The 14,832-nt window shown below is 28.7% G+C and overlaps 1 protein-coding gene across 1 annotated transcript; it reads right to left on the reverse strand.

The window, feature by feature from the left end:
* Positions 1–10,849: 10,849 nt before the first annotated feature.
* On the reverse strand, positions 10,850–12,837 carry LOC132921395 (putative odorant-binding protein A10). The gene is made up of 2 exons (XM_060984402.1): positions 12,476–12,837; positions 10,850–11,291 (listed from the first exon to the last, which is right to left on the reverse strand). Exons 1-2 carry the CDS (start codon positions 12,711–12,713, stop codon positions 11,119–11,121), a joined length of 411 nt encoding a protein of 136 aa, XP_060840385.1. The 5' UTR covers positions 12,714–12,837; the 3' UTR covers positions 10,850–11,118.
* Between the last annotated feature and the right edge of the window lie 1,995 nt (positions 12,838–14,832).

The following is a 14,832-nucleotide window of genomic DNA, read 5'->3' on the forward strand; positions in this document are numbered from 1 at the left end:
GGATGAGTTTTTTTTATACTCTCGACGAATAAAAAAGACCTTTCGATCATCGTCACCTTGACTTGTCGCCCAGTAATTTTGTCTTTAATTTGTCTAGTCGTGACCGCCCTCGCTGTATCGCACGTTCGTGTACAGAGCCGGATATTCGTGCCGACGATATAGGTACAATATAATATTATATCGTATAAAATAATAATTATATTACCGTGTCGGATAGTCTATACATTTATTATGTTAATACGAGTAGTGCGGACGTATTTTACTTATATCATTGTTATATTATATTAGTTTCCGATATATAGAGTAGGACACGAAATAAACGAAGATAATGACCGCGTGTATAACACAAACTGTTGTATAATTATGTTGACGGCAATAATAATATTAAACACTAAATAATATTATAATATAATAGTATTATTTATTACTTGAAAATACCCGCGATACAGTCGATTCTATTGGACCCCGATCAGACAACCTATGCATCACATGTAGAAATCTCGCGCGACAATAATATACATTATATACGATTATATATAACATATTTTAACTCCCTACAAATCGCCATAAACTCCAGAAAAATGCATTACAAAATAAACTAAATTATATTGCATTCGACAATTAATTATAGTTAAAAAAAATCTCGTTCCCCTTTCAAAACTCTTCACGCCGATCGTTTAAGTTCCGAGACCCATCCGATGTATCATATAATACCTACGCGTTGTGATACAGGCGTATAACTCAAAATATAAATTCCAATAGCCTTGATGACAGAGGATTTTCTTTCAAAACACGTTTCATAATAGGTAAGACATTTTAAATTTCTAGTTGTATAGTTCAAATAACCGTAGATAAACTCTATCAATACGGCATTTCAATCGAATATTATAATAATACGAATTCCAATTAAAACATATATTAATAATATTATTACGATAATAATATAAGTAATCGACCATATCATTATAATATACGTATAACGTATATATATATATTAATTAAACGAGACTATTTGTATCATCATTCACTACAGGTTATGTATACGCAGCTTTACACATATACCTATAATGGCTATAACTTTATCATGAAGTTATTTTCGTAATCGGCCAGATGTCAGGTCAACGTCTTCAAATGTCCGATGCGTGCTGGTCAAGGGGAGAATCGAAAACAGGTGAGAACTGATATTAGTACACATATCGGCGTGGTTTTAAATTGAAATAGTATAGCTATAACCATTGATTTTATAATATACTTATAATATTATAAAATCAATGCTATAACCGAACGATTTAGCAATAAAATACTTGACCACATACAAATGTATAATGCTATGCTAACAAATAATCAGATGAAGTTCTGGAGTATTATTACTAGAATACATATTAATTCTGGAGCACCTGTTTCAAAATTCCGAAAAAAAAATGATGGGCTTTTAGAGCTTAGCATACCCAACATTTTAAAAAGCCCCTCAAACCATACACGAACAACATACAATAATATATACTATACAGTGGCGAATCTAGGCCAAGATAACGGGGGGGGGGCGATTTTTAAAGGGCAAACATGATACCTATGATGTCTTACAAAATACGAATAATAAACTATGAAGTAATTGCGTTAAAACCTTAAGCCTGTGACGGGAACGGGGGGGGCTGATTTTCCCGATCTCCCCCTGAATCCACACCTGATAATATATAAATACATATATCTTTCGCCTAACTTTTTCCTCCAGCATAATTTCTGCAATAATATTTAAAAAAAATAAAAGCCCCCTCACTCAGGAGAATTTTTGTTATTATTTGCGTTATTGAAGTAATGATAAAATATGTGGTGATGGTAAAATCATAGTGTCATTATAAAATATATTGTCTCGCGTCCCTCAAATAATGTTAAATACATATTTAAAATATTTATATTTATATAATAAGGTGGACGGTAATGGAATATCGAATCGAAGAATTTATCCGCTCGAGAATAAAACTAATTCGTCAGAACTTTATAAATTATAATATATTATGCACTATAATTGTTAGCAACAGCATAATAGAGTGATCATTTACGTGGCACATTAGGCGATCAATTGGGTTTTTAAGTGTTGATGTATTAAGTTTATCAAGCTAGATAGATGACAAACGAAGTAATAGAGCGATTTAATCGAAAGGAATTCTGAAACTGATAATAGAACACTAGTAAAATCACTAGGTATAATATAATAAATCTTTGAAGAAACTTTAAGTTGATATTGATAACTGACTGACTGACTTTTCATATTATACTGCGTAACTCGCGCATCTCGTAGATGTAGAACAAAATATATAACTCGCAGAGGCTTAAAAATGAAAATACTTTTGGTTGGTTTGGATCTGATCTTTGCTATAATAATAAGCGACATTGTAGCACAATATAACTTTGACTGCAATGTTTAAACAAGTATAAAATAACACCTTATGTACGGCACTTCACACCCGCAGCCTTATGTAATGATATATTACTTTATTTTATGGGGTCGACGCACGTGGATGGCCGGGCAAGGATGACAGCATATATGATGATATTATAATATCATATTATCATTTATCATTATTATGATCGCGTGAAAATGAAACGAGACAGTAAAAAATCTACCAGCGCGTACGCGCGGTCACCCGTCGTACGAGTGTGACACAGCGCGCGGCGGATGTAGAGAAGCAGCCCACTCTTTCCGGGACGGTGAACAGGACAAAACGAATAGAACTAAACTCTGGATCAAAAAAACAAAACCACAATTGTACGTACGTACGACATAACATATATAAATATTTATACACCTATATAATATACAGGGTGGGATTTTTTTTTAAATGTTCGCCACGTTTTTATGCGAGTTTTGATCATCAGAATTTGATGTGCTTGGATTTTTTTACTGCATATTTAAGACTGTTCACTTTACGATACAACGTTTTCTGAAAACTAACATTGCTTTCTTTTTATATATTCATAATCTTGATTTTCTTATTTTTAATTTGAATTGAATGCGATCCATTCAAATATCTATGTGCTGTAGAATATAAAATTACCAATAGCTTTTTTTATTTTTACATTATGCACAATAATTCAGAAGATCCCCATTATTGAGATTTATGAAATTATTTGTTTTCGATACATCAATATTTTCATAAAAATTTTACATAGAATATTCTATAAAAAAAAAACATCGAACGAGTATATGATAAACTTTAAAATTAGAATATTTTAATAAACATATTACAATTGGTCGAACGTGATTAAATGATTGCCCTGTACAAGTATTTCAACATAATATAATAGTATTGTTTTATATTTAAGACGTGTTCAGATTGTGTGCACTGTCTGGGCGTCTTATATCCCTTTCGGTTCCCCTCGATTCAGAAGCGTAAATGTATTGAATTACATGAAAAATTCTCGGGTGGTGGCGGCACCGACTTTACTAATAATATTGTATTATATTTTCACGAAAAAATACCTAATATAATATCGACTCTTCTTAAAATTATTATTTATCCACATTTATTTATGAATATTATAACATACGATAATTAGTTTTTAACTAATTTACTTAGTTAACTAGAACTTAATTAGTTTTAAGGTTAATTAAAAAATAAACAATGTAAAAATATATCGAAAAAATGATACACACGATGTGTATATTTATATTATTTGTATGTATGAATATAATTATATGTATTATTATTTAAAACAAAATCAGGTACTGAATGAGACGGCCATTTTATATGACGAATAAGATAAACTTTAATAAAATTATAATGTATATAAGGAACATTGTAATAAAATATATTTAGATAAAAATTATCAAAATCCAACCATAAAATGTCCGTTATTTAGTGTCCACTATTTAGAGGTCTCAGTTAATGGGGGTTTCACTGTATTATGTTATACGCAGAAAATAAGTCAGATTTCGAGTGAGGCGGTACTAAACCTTCACAATAATTATAGTGAATAATTAATAAATTATTCAAAACAAAATTATATTACATAGATACACTTTGAGAAATTGTTATATTTATTTAAATATCAAACATTTAAACAATTTGCTCGGTTAAAGTTAGAATTTTAAAAATTGAATGTTTTTTGGTTAAATTATTATTGAATGTAAAATATTTTTATTTATGTTTTTAGTGCATAGAAAGACACAACGATTTAACACACAATTATTATCATATTTCTTCCATTCGATAACAACATTTGTTTAGTACCTATGATTTTTCCAATAATTAAAAGGTCTGGAATTTTTTTAAACTGAATCCTTTAATTGTTTTAAATATTTTGATACTAAAAGTACTAATTATATTTTGTTTTATTAAAATATAACTGTACTACAGTTCATCAGAAAGACAAATAACCATGTATTTAAAATACAAATAATATTATATTATAATGGTAAATATTCAAACTAGTCTTTCTTAAAGTTATTAAAATTGCCTATACCAAACCCCTTAACAACAATGTACTGCAGTTTTAATTATTATCATAATTTTTTAACAATAATAATAAATTTCACACAGTAAACCAAGTTTTGTTTAAAATTATAAGACTATTAATTACAGTAATTTTATATTTACTTCACTTTGGTTAGGATTACTTTAATATTATTATTACATTTTTTTGTACACTTAACTGCAATTTGACAAAATCCTATTTTTCTGCGTTCGCAATTTCGATAACAAATCAAATGATTGAAAACTCTAACAGCTCCGTTAGTGGTTGCTGGTTGTTAGTGCAGAGATAATAAACTATATTTTTAACTCGTTTAATAGGTGATATCAATATCTGACATATTCTAGTAGGATTATGAATTTCATCACATTCATCACAAATTATTATAGGTGATTCTGTGCTATCACCTTTTATTATCAACGATATAATATTGTATATATTTATTAATATACATATTATATTTTGTGGTTTATAATACTCTAAATCCAAAATATATGGCAACAAATTATGGATTAATTAATTTCAATAATATGCATACTACAGTTGGAAATCTAGACATTTTTATTAAGCCAATATCTCTATGAATTGGCACAGGTGCCCTGCGCGGCGGAAACGATAAAAAAAATATAATTTTGGTGAATGGAATCGAATAATAATTAGAAAAATAACGAATGTAGTGGATTCACGATTAGTGGTGGCAATTAACAACCCTCATCGTCACGGTCAAGTGATTTTATCTGTCATTATAGTCGTTAATTATTTTAACATAATATTATTATTTAATGTACGGCCGCATATTATTGTGCAGCGTACTGGAGATTAGCAGGGTGAATTTACCTTTGCCTTTATCTTACAGGTTATACATTCATATATTGCCAGAATCTGCATAATATTAATATGTCCTATATACTACTACATCACACTGTCGCAAAGTAAGAGTGGGACAGTATTTAATATTACTACAGTTCATTGCACCACGTATATAATAATAATATAACCGACTAGAATATTACGTAAAACTAGAATATGTAAATAAACTTCATATTTTACAATAATTTATTAATATTATAATAATATTACATATTTTAACTCGACTTTTTTTTATCAAAACGTTACGAGACGCGCAAAAACATTATATATTTACATATATAATATATAGGTGAAACATATATTATAATATTTAGGTGAAAATACACAACCGGAAACGATTGCTTGCCGTGACAGTACTGCAGGCTCATACCTATACATGCGAATACGCAACTCAAATTTTACGTAAGATGCGTGGTTGCAATTCAAACAGTTATACTAAATATATTATACGAGTTGATACATAATATTATAGTCATATTAAAAAACGCGAAGTATATAGTTGAATGATCGCTTAAATTTATATAATATTATACTTTATTATGCAAACCAATAACTGAGCACGATTTAAACAAATTTTGGACAATGAATATATTTTCTCAAATTCCAAAAATATTAAACAAAAAAAAATTAAATACATTTAAATACGTTTAAAATTTTAAACACAAATGAGATTATGTACTCGTATATTATTATCCAATGTATTTTAAATTCAAAATACGATGTACCTACCATAATATACGACTTTGATGTTTTATAAAAATAAATAACAAACCAATACAAATTGTATCGTTACACAATAAATTGATTTAATTTTTAACTCAAACAAATTATACAATAATATTGTGTAATAAGTATTTATCACATATAACATTAAAACAACCTTAACACTAATATATTCCCGTAAATTTAATCTTTGTTTGTTATCAAATTTGTTCATTGTAATTTAATTGTTTGTACAGTTTGTACATTTTCTTAAAAAAAAAAAAAAAAAACTTATATAATGTCGATGTTGCATTTTACTGACCTATACAGCAGTGCGATAATATTTACATTTTTCAGCAAATAAACATTAGTTAGTAACCTAATTATTAGATTCGTGTTATTATATTACGATGTAACTATAATAATCAAATCACCATATAATTACTCCGTACTCGTACATATAGTATATTTTTTCAAGTTTTTCGGATAAAAAACTTTTTCAACGTAGCACAAAAAATTCATCGGTATACATTATACTTTATAGTACCTAGAGGGAGGCAAAATAATGCTGTTAGTTGTTACCACGGGTGACCGATTTTAGGAGCAATTTTTTTTTTCATTGTTTTAAATTTTTTATTTTCTCCTAATTCCATCTTATATAGATAGAACAAAACGAAAATAGTTAGCAACAGATCTCACAAGCATATTATTCTACTTATTATAATAGAATAAATGCAGAAACTTGCAGGAATCTTGCATTTTATTAGAAATCAAATAAAACCAATACAATTGTACAAAAAAAATTCTATAACTTTAAAATTCGATAAAAGATAAATTTATTGTGTAATTATTAATTATTGTAAAGATACACAAGTTTTATTTTGTTTTTCAAATCAAAATTATTTTTTTATTATTTGGCACAATATAGAAAAATGTTGGCCACCACACCACCCCTATTCTATACTGCGTGTAATGACTAGTGCGGGTACCTACATAATATATATGCTATGATATTGTATAGATCGTTATTCTATAAAATGAGTTGGCTGTTGAGAATATCGCAGTTTGAAAATCGTCTGTGAAAAAATGTTGATATAATAACGTAACGTTGTAACAAAATTACTCCGTTCTCGCGAACCCATTTTTGCAAAAAATGTTCAACCAAAATAATGATTACATTTTTATCAATCAACCATTATTAGAATAGATTATATCATAGACCTTATACTAATAAAATTTCACGTAGCCTATTTGGGTTAAAGTTGCAATGACAACCAAACATAATCATAAACAAATAAATAAATTGGATTTTGCGTTACGTGATAAACCTTATTTTTTTTAAATATTAAAATTTGTTTTAAGTTATATTAATTAAATTAGAACAGAAACTACAAAAACATAAATAAAAGTATGATTCAATATTCTGTCTGTGCAATGGAAAAAATATTAAATATTATTAGATCAGTTCTACGTATGCGCGTTTTACAGTATATAAATTGTCTAATATCCTGTTGACGATTCTTTTAGAGGTTGTTTGTAATATTATCAAAGTATTTTATATCGGTGTTGTTTATTTCGACCGGAGATAGTGGAAACTCTGGTAGGTCGCACACTAAACATTATCATTTTTAAAAGGTCGGTACATAATATATTTTATTCGGCTAGGTCATCACGCGATAAGCCGGTACAGTTATTATTAGTACGTTATAGAATTTTTTTTTTATTTATTAAAATTTTGTTTCATACGCGTGCGCGTATTCAAAAACAACCACGAATTACACGAGGAGTAGGTAGTCGATCACGTAAGTGTCGTTATATTATTATTACAATAAAATATTTATCGTACATCTTTCGACCACGATGTCTATGCGCATTTATTATTATTATTTTTATTATTACTATTAATGTCACGCGTGTTTACGTGCACAATTTACCGAACTATCAGTAACATATTATTGTGTTTATAATAATAGGAATTATTGCGTAAAGTCTGTTTAGCTATTGAGTTTTTTTGCTTTGTACACGGCTTGTGCGTTACGCGTATTATCTGTAATACGTCATAGACCTTATACCTCATTTAGGTACCTTAAAAGTATAAAGTCTTTAATGGTGCACATCTCGGTTTTTTATACTTAAGGGGGGGGGGGGTTACTTGATAGAAATAAAAACGTTACTTCAACTTATTTAATAATAACGGTGTGTTCACGTTTTAAGATCATCGATTTTGTCTATTTATACGAATTTAGTGTAGCGCGCAATGAAATAATTATAAGGAAAAAAAATATTTCGATTGAAAATTATATATTTTTAATAATATAAAAATATTTTGTTCAACGTCAGTTAAAACAATACTAATTAAAACTTCGATATGACGCGAATGGGTCGGTCTGATAAGAGAAGACTTCACCAGCGATTAAATGCGATAAAAATAATATATGTACGTACGAGTGTATAATTCCAATAAGTATTAATATCCCCGCGATGAGTAGTACACCTATTGTAAATTCGATATTTTAAACGACTAAACGAGTATCGTATCTATTATAAGTTATACGCAGGCAGGTACTCATACGATATCTTCAGACAATAATATATGCATATATATATATATATATATTATAAATAGATACTAAATAGAAGTTCAAGTACTCGATAATAATATATACTCATTACTCAATATATTTAAGTGTACGATATTACATTTTTATCATATAATGATATGTTACAAGCTACAGGCTGTTTGATTTACCGAACCGAATTCCAGGAGTCCAACACAGACTAAAATTTTATATTAATAGTTTTAACTATGTAAATTGTATAATATATATACTATATTTTATTTTAAATTTAATTTCTTTAGAGATTGTCCAGTCGGTCAAACCCTCCTCGTGGATATCAATGAAAGGTAACACTAATAGACTGGACTATGAACAGTGAGAGACTATTATTAATAGTATACCTGCTGTCATCTGGAGTCTGGACAAAATTAATTCGAGCTGTAATAAATTAAGTAAAAATATTATTTAGTGAAAATTATTAATATATGCTTACCACACGGGCCTAATTTAGATCATCTCTTAAAAACAGACTTGAAAATCAAAATTGTTATTTAATTTTAAGAATATAATCTGTAATCTTGTATTAATTATTATAAATCAAACTGAACCCAATTCCCCAATATAAGCTTTAACTTATAAAAGAAATGGGCGAATGTAAGTTCTTACACGATAGAATAACTTACATATATAATTCCTACACAATAAAAATAGGTACATATAAGTAAGTTTCTACACTGCATGTATTATTATATATATATTATATAATATATAAAATTTATAAGTTATCAATATAATATTAATTATATCCTTGTATCATATATGATACTGTCATACATTTTAATATGATAAAAAAAATTATATTTTATGTGGTTTATTTCTGAAACTTAAATGTTTAACATAATCGTATTGATTAATTTTTTTGTTGAATACTCTACTATTTTTTGATTTATAAAATTTTCTTTTTCAGCATGTTTTTGACTAATTTTTGTTTTTGTGTTACTATCATTAGTTCTTAATTTAAAAAATATGTGGATGTTAATGATAAAAATTTGAATTAAAATCTAAATGAAAACGTTTACATGCGTTTGTCGTATGTATTCTGTCAGAAGATTGTTATATTATATATTATATTTTTTTTACAAATTTACCTGTCTTTCGCCGTGTACGTTTATCACTATATGTAGGAATTACCGTATGTAATTCTTTACATGTTACTCTCGTGTAGGAACTTACGATTCGGTGCATCCGAATTGCATACCAAAAAAATAAACATAAATTGAAATGTCCAAATTACATGCCAACTCGCTTAGTGTGGTCTGTCCGAATTGCATGCCGTGTACCTACCTACAAGTTTATCTTTATTTATCATGCACTTACGTGCACAACTCAAACTTGATTTTTTATTTTTTTTCTATTTAAAAAAAAAAAACGCTCTAATATAAACTGATTAGTTTCCAGATTAAAATATTTTTATATTCGAGTAAACATTTTACCAAATTGGAGAAGATGACTCTGCAAATATTAAATAAAATGAGTGTAGTTTAAAGTAATCAAGTGAATGTGTATTTTATATTTTTACATGGTATTTCAAATAAATAATAATAATATAATATATTTTAAGAACGACACTCCAAGAATATTTTTTTCAGATTAATAAAATAATACTTATAAATTAAAAAAATTGATGAAAAAATAAAGTATAAGTTGTTCACATTGAAATGCACAGGTAATGCATCGTACATAATATATAAGCTTGTGGATACACGGCATGTAATTTTGACATACCCCTCTAAGAGGTGGCATGCAATTCCGATGTAGTCTTACGATTTCCCAAAAAAATACTTGGAAAAAATAACCTTCTACTTACAATTTAAAATATAAATCATCACTTTAAATCGCAATATTATATAATATACTATGTTAAGATTTAATCCTAATAAGTATATTGCAGTCGTGTTTAACTAATATTATTAAATCGTTACGCGTGTGTAATGTGTACCTATAGCCTTAATAATTTAATTGCACATTATAATACATTTTGGCCATTTAAGATGTGAAATCGATTCCGATTCAATCAAGCAATACAAGTAATACAACACATCTACATACACTATTAATATCATGTAATTAGTATTATCGATTTGACAATAGTAGTTAAGCCCAATACGTTATCGTGCAATTATTAATCGCTATTCGTCTGAGCTGCAGTTTTTAGGTTAATAAATAAATAATTTTTTTCAACATACTTAATTGAGATTGTTTTTATTTTCAATTTTTAAAACAGTTTAATTGATTTAATAAATTAATATATAAAACTTATAAATAGACGATTTTCTTTTTGCCATATAGCAAGTGAAATCTTGTGTGAGTATACATAAAAACTATTAAACGTGCGTCTTAAACATAACACATAATATTATCATGATCGACATTGCCAGTCGTCACACACGTGATATAATATATTTTAACTATAATATTATTATATTATAGCATTGTCATAATATATTCAGAGCCGTTACGCGTCGAGGAACTTGTTCAACTTGGTGCCGGATGGGTCGTAGATCTTGACGAGTCTTGACCATTCCATTGGCCTTTTTGTCCTCAGGAAGTTCAGCGCCTTCTTGATGGAGGTCATTTGCTTTTCAGTGCATCCGTCACAACCGTTGTTGGCGATCACTGGGATGACTCCTATATAAAAGCACCGGAAAAGAAAAAAAAAACAATCGGTCAATAAAATATTACTAGCAAATAAGCATAGGCAAACATAATATCATAATATAAACATAATATTTTACGTGTGTAACGAATGTTTTTTTATATTTTTATTATTACTCTGTAGGGAAACTTTGTCATTCGTATTCATCGATCGTTCTTCGATTGCACGCACTAGGTACATAATTATTAATTTTGCGAGAACCAACGGATAATAACATTAATGTCTAGAATAATAATCTCGCACGTAATTTTCGTACGATAACGCATTTGCGAAATAATATTAACGTCGTTATACTGTATTAATGTATATGTACGGCGACGGTGATTGTTAAATAAATAATACCTATCGCAATAATATTATTATGCTCCGACTGACCGATTGGGTGCAGGGTGATAATATTAAAACGATGTTACGCAATAGGCATATCGTATGTCAATTTCAGAACATAGTCAATTAGCAATGATAATCTATGCGAAAACGAACTATGCATGTGAAGAATGATAATACTTTAACGTAACATTATACACGACTGTACGATAGTTTAATATAAAGAATATCATGCTGGCGATAATACGAACGATACTGACTAGTTGTCCGTCTGGTAATTATTAGTGTTCCTAATAGAATAAAAAATGAATAATTTCTCTTTCAAACTGATCGAGAACGATCTAAAAAATACGTAGTGAATTTATCGCTGCTGTACGAAAAAAGGAACCGCCGCGTTAAAGTCACTCCTTTTAAAATATCTTATATAAGTACATATTCAAAAAACACCTCGACGCCACGTATTAGGTAAAGTTTTATTTTAAAGTAACTTTGGGGTATTGAAGAATAAGAGGTCGGTCGGAAATATAAAGACTTGAAATCGTGAATATATAAATCGTAACGAAAAAAAAATGTGTTTTCGAGTAATTTAAATTGTATACGTTGAATAACAATATATAATATTAATGTTTGTTTATGGGATATTGTACGAAAATGTTAGTTTAAACGTTATCCAATACACCGATACCTATTATATGATATTGCAGTTTAGCGTCTTTGAAGTTTGAACTCGACTTAAATAGATACGTTTTATTATTATTATTATTATGGTAATAGTAGATAATTAATAATTATATTGAGTATAACAAATTATGTCGTTTGGCGCACTCACTCTTCAAGTCCCTAGCTTGTTGGACGCATGGGCCCTCGTTAAGGAAACACTTGAGATGGCTGGTCAAGACGCGGTCGTTGTTCAGCACCTGTTCAATGTTGAGCTTTTCGAACCGCTTCATGTAGGCCGGGAAATCTTTGATCTCTTCGTCGGCGGAAGCAGCGGCAGTACCAGCGGGATTAGCTTGCGTGGCGTAAACGGCCACGCAGCATAGAGCGATCAAAACTTTGCAGTGCATTGTTACTACGGCGCGGGTATTGTCGCGAACGATGACTTATGTCGGCGATGCGGAGGAGCGTATTGGGTTATTCTTACTGTGTACGCGACTGAATGTGGCGAACAAGTGTTGATGACCACGGTGGACCGGCCGGCTTTATATAGCGGCGCTTGGTACGTGCCACGGTCCGGCGGCGTCGGCGGTGGCGGTATAGGTATAGGTATACCGCGGTTACCGAGTCCGGTATGGACAGACGGACGAAAGCGGTGTTGTTTTCTCCCGTACACCGGTGCTCCAGTACAGGTAGACAGGTAGGTAGATAGTAAATACATATAATAAAAATAATATTAAATTGTGGTTTATAGTATTACACATTTATACGTATATACGTATACTATTGTAGCTAAGACCAAAGTCAAGGTCGCCGAGTTTCAAACATCTACCACGGCAAGTGGCAACTACCGGAACGCGATTTTGGTATTATATTAATATTATATATATATATATTATATACCTATATGATATTATATAAGATTATATTATACGGATTACCTGAAAAGATATATGCACAGCACGTAATAAAATATTATCTAGTATGATAATATTGTTACATGAGTCTAGTTATTATTATCGATCAAATATAATATAATAATCATATTATTGTATAATATTATATTTAATCAACATTATGATATTATATTCTGAAGATAAATTATATTGTTCAATATTTGTACGGGGAGAAAAGGGAAATAGTAGCTAGATCTTTTTTTTAAAAAAAAACTACAAGAATCATAAACATGTATAATAATTGCATGACCATTTTCAGAATTTGCTCTGCCTTTTTTACGAGTTACTTTCGAAAAGCCATGGGAGAATGATGTTTAAATTCTGAAAATGATCGTGCAATTTCACATTATTTATTTGCATAGTTTAAAAAAAATAAAAATCCAATGAGATTGGTGGCCGTGGCCCAACTATAATAACGATGGCATTTAAATATTTAATATTTATTCTGTTAACAGGATCCCAGCCCAACCACCAACAACAGTCTATTTGTATTGTCGACCACAAATTTCACAATTTAAATAATTTTAAAATATTTTAAATTTGGTACCTACTTCAACGGTAAGATTAAAAAAAGCAATATAACTCAGGATCTCTTATTACAACTAATATTTGGGTTTCAATTAGGCCTAGTTGTGCTATTGAAAAAGATTCCCAAAATTATAAATTATAAAATATTATTATTTATATACTGTTTAATGTTTATAGATATAAAATATTTATATAGTATATTATTTACCTATTTATCGAAAACATATTTCGATCTAACTGTGTAATATCATGACGATGCTACGAATGTTATTTTTTTAAGATGGTTTTAAAGTGCTGCCTGACATTAGAAAATTCCTTATTTTTTTTTAACACACGGTACTTTGCACATGATCAGATTACCTCGACGAAAAACAATTTAACGAAACACGCGTTTCCTTCTAATTACGATGTATATACCTAGTAAGTACTGGAAATTAATATGTTATAGGTAAAATAATATGTTTTTCATTTTTATTTTTTATAACCAATTAATATAGGTACATAAGATTATTCAAATCAATAACGAGTTCAAATATTTAATAAACATAATACTGAACATTTAATTCATATAATACAATTTATAAAATTAAATATATTTATGTGACATATTTTTAAAAAAAAATGTATAAGTGAACAGAAAAACTAATTTAGTACCTACACAGATACACAGAATAATAGGTACCTACTACCTATGTATGATAATTTATGATACATATTTGAGGAATTACAATATTTGCATTATAATAACAAACTATTGATATATTTTAGTAAAATTTAAACTTAAAATATTAACATTTAGCTTATACAAGTTTAAATTCTTATTAGTTAGATATTATTAAAGAATTTATTTAAACAAATGTGATGTTGCTTTTATATTTTGTCAAATTAATACTAGTGTATATATACTATAGTATATATCTTGTAGAGTAACTACGATTACAACGATTAAGAATAGTAGGTATGCTTAAACTGATAAAGAAGTAAATATTTTTCTTTTAAAATTTGATAAAATTCTTAAGTTTTAAGAGTAGGCGTAGCCGCGCAG

The sequence above is a fragment of the Rhopalosiphum padi genome, chromosome 2 (genome assembly GCF_020882245.1).
Source record: "Rhopalosiphum padi isolate XX-2018 chromosome 2, ASM2088224v1, whole genome shotgun sequence".
Classification (NCBI taxonomy): domain Eukaryota; kingdom Metazoa; phylum Arthropoda; class Insecta; order Hemiptera; family Aphididae; genus Rhopalosiphum; species Rhopalosiphum padi.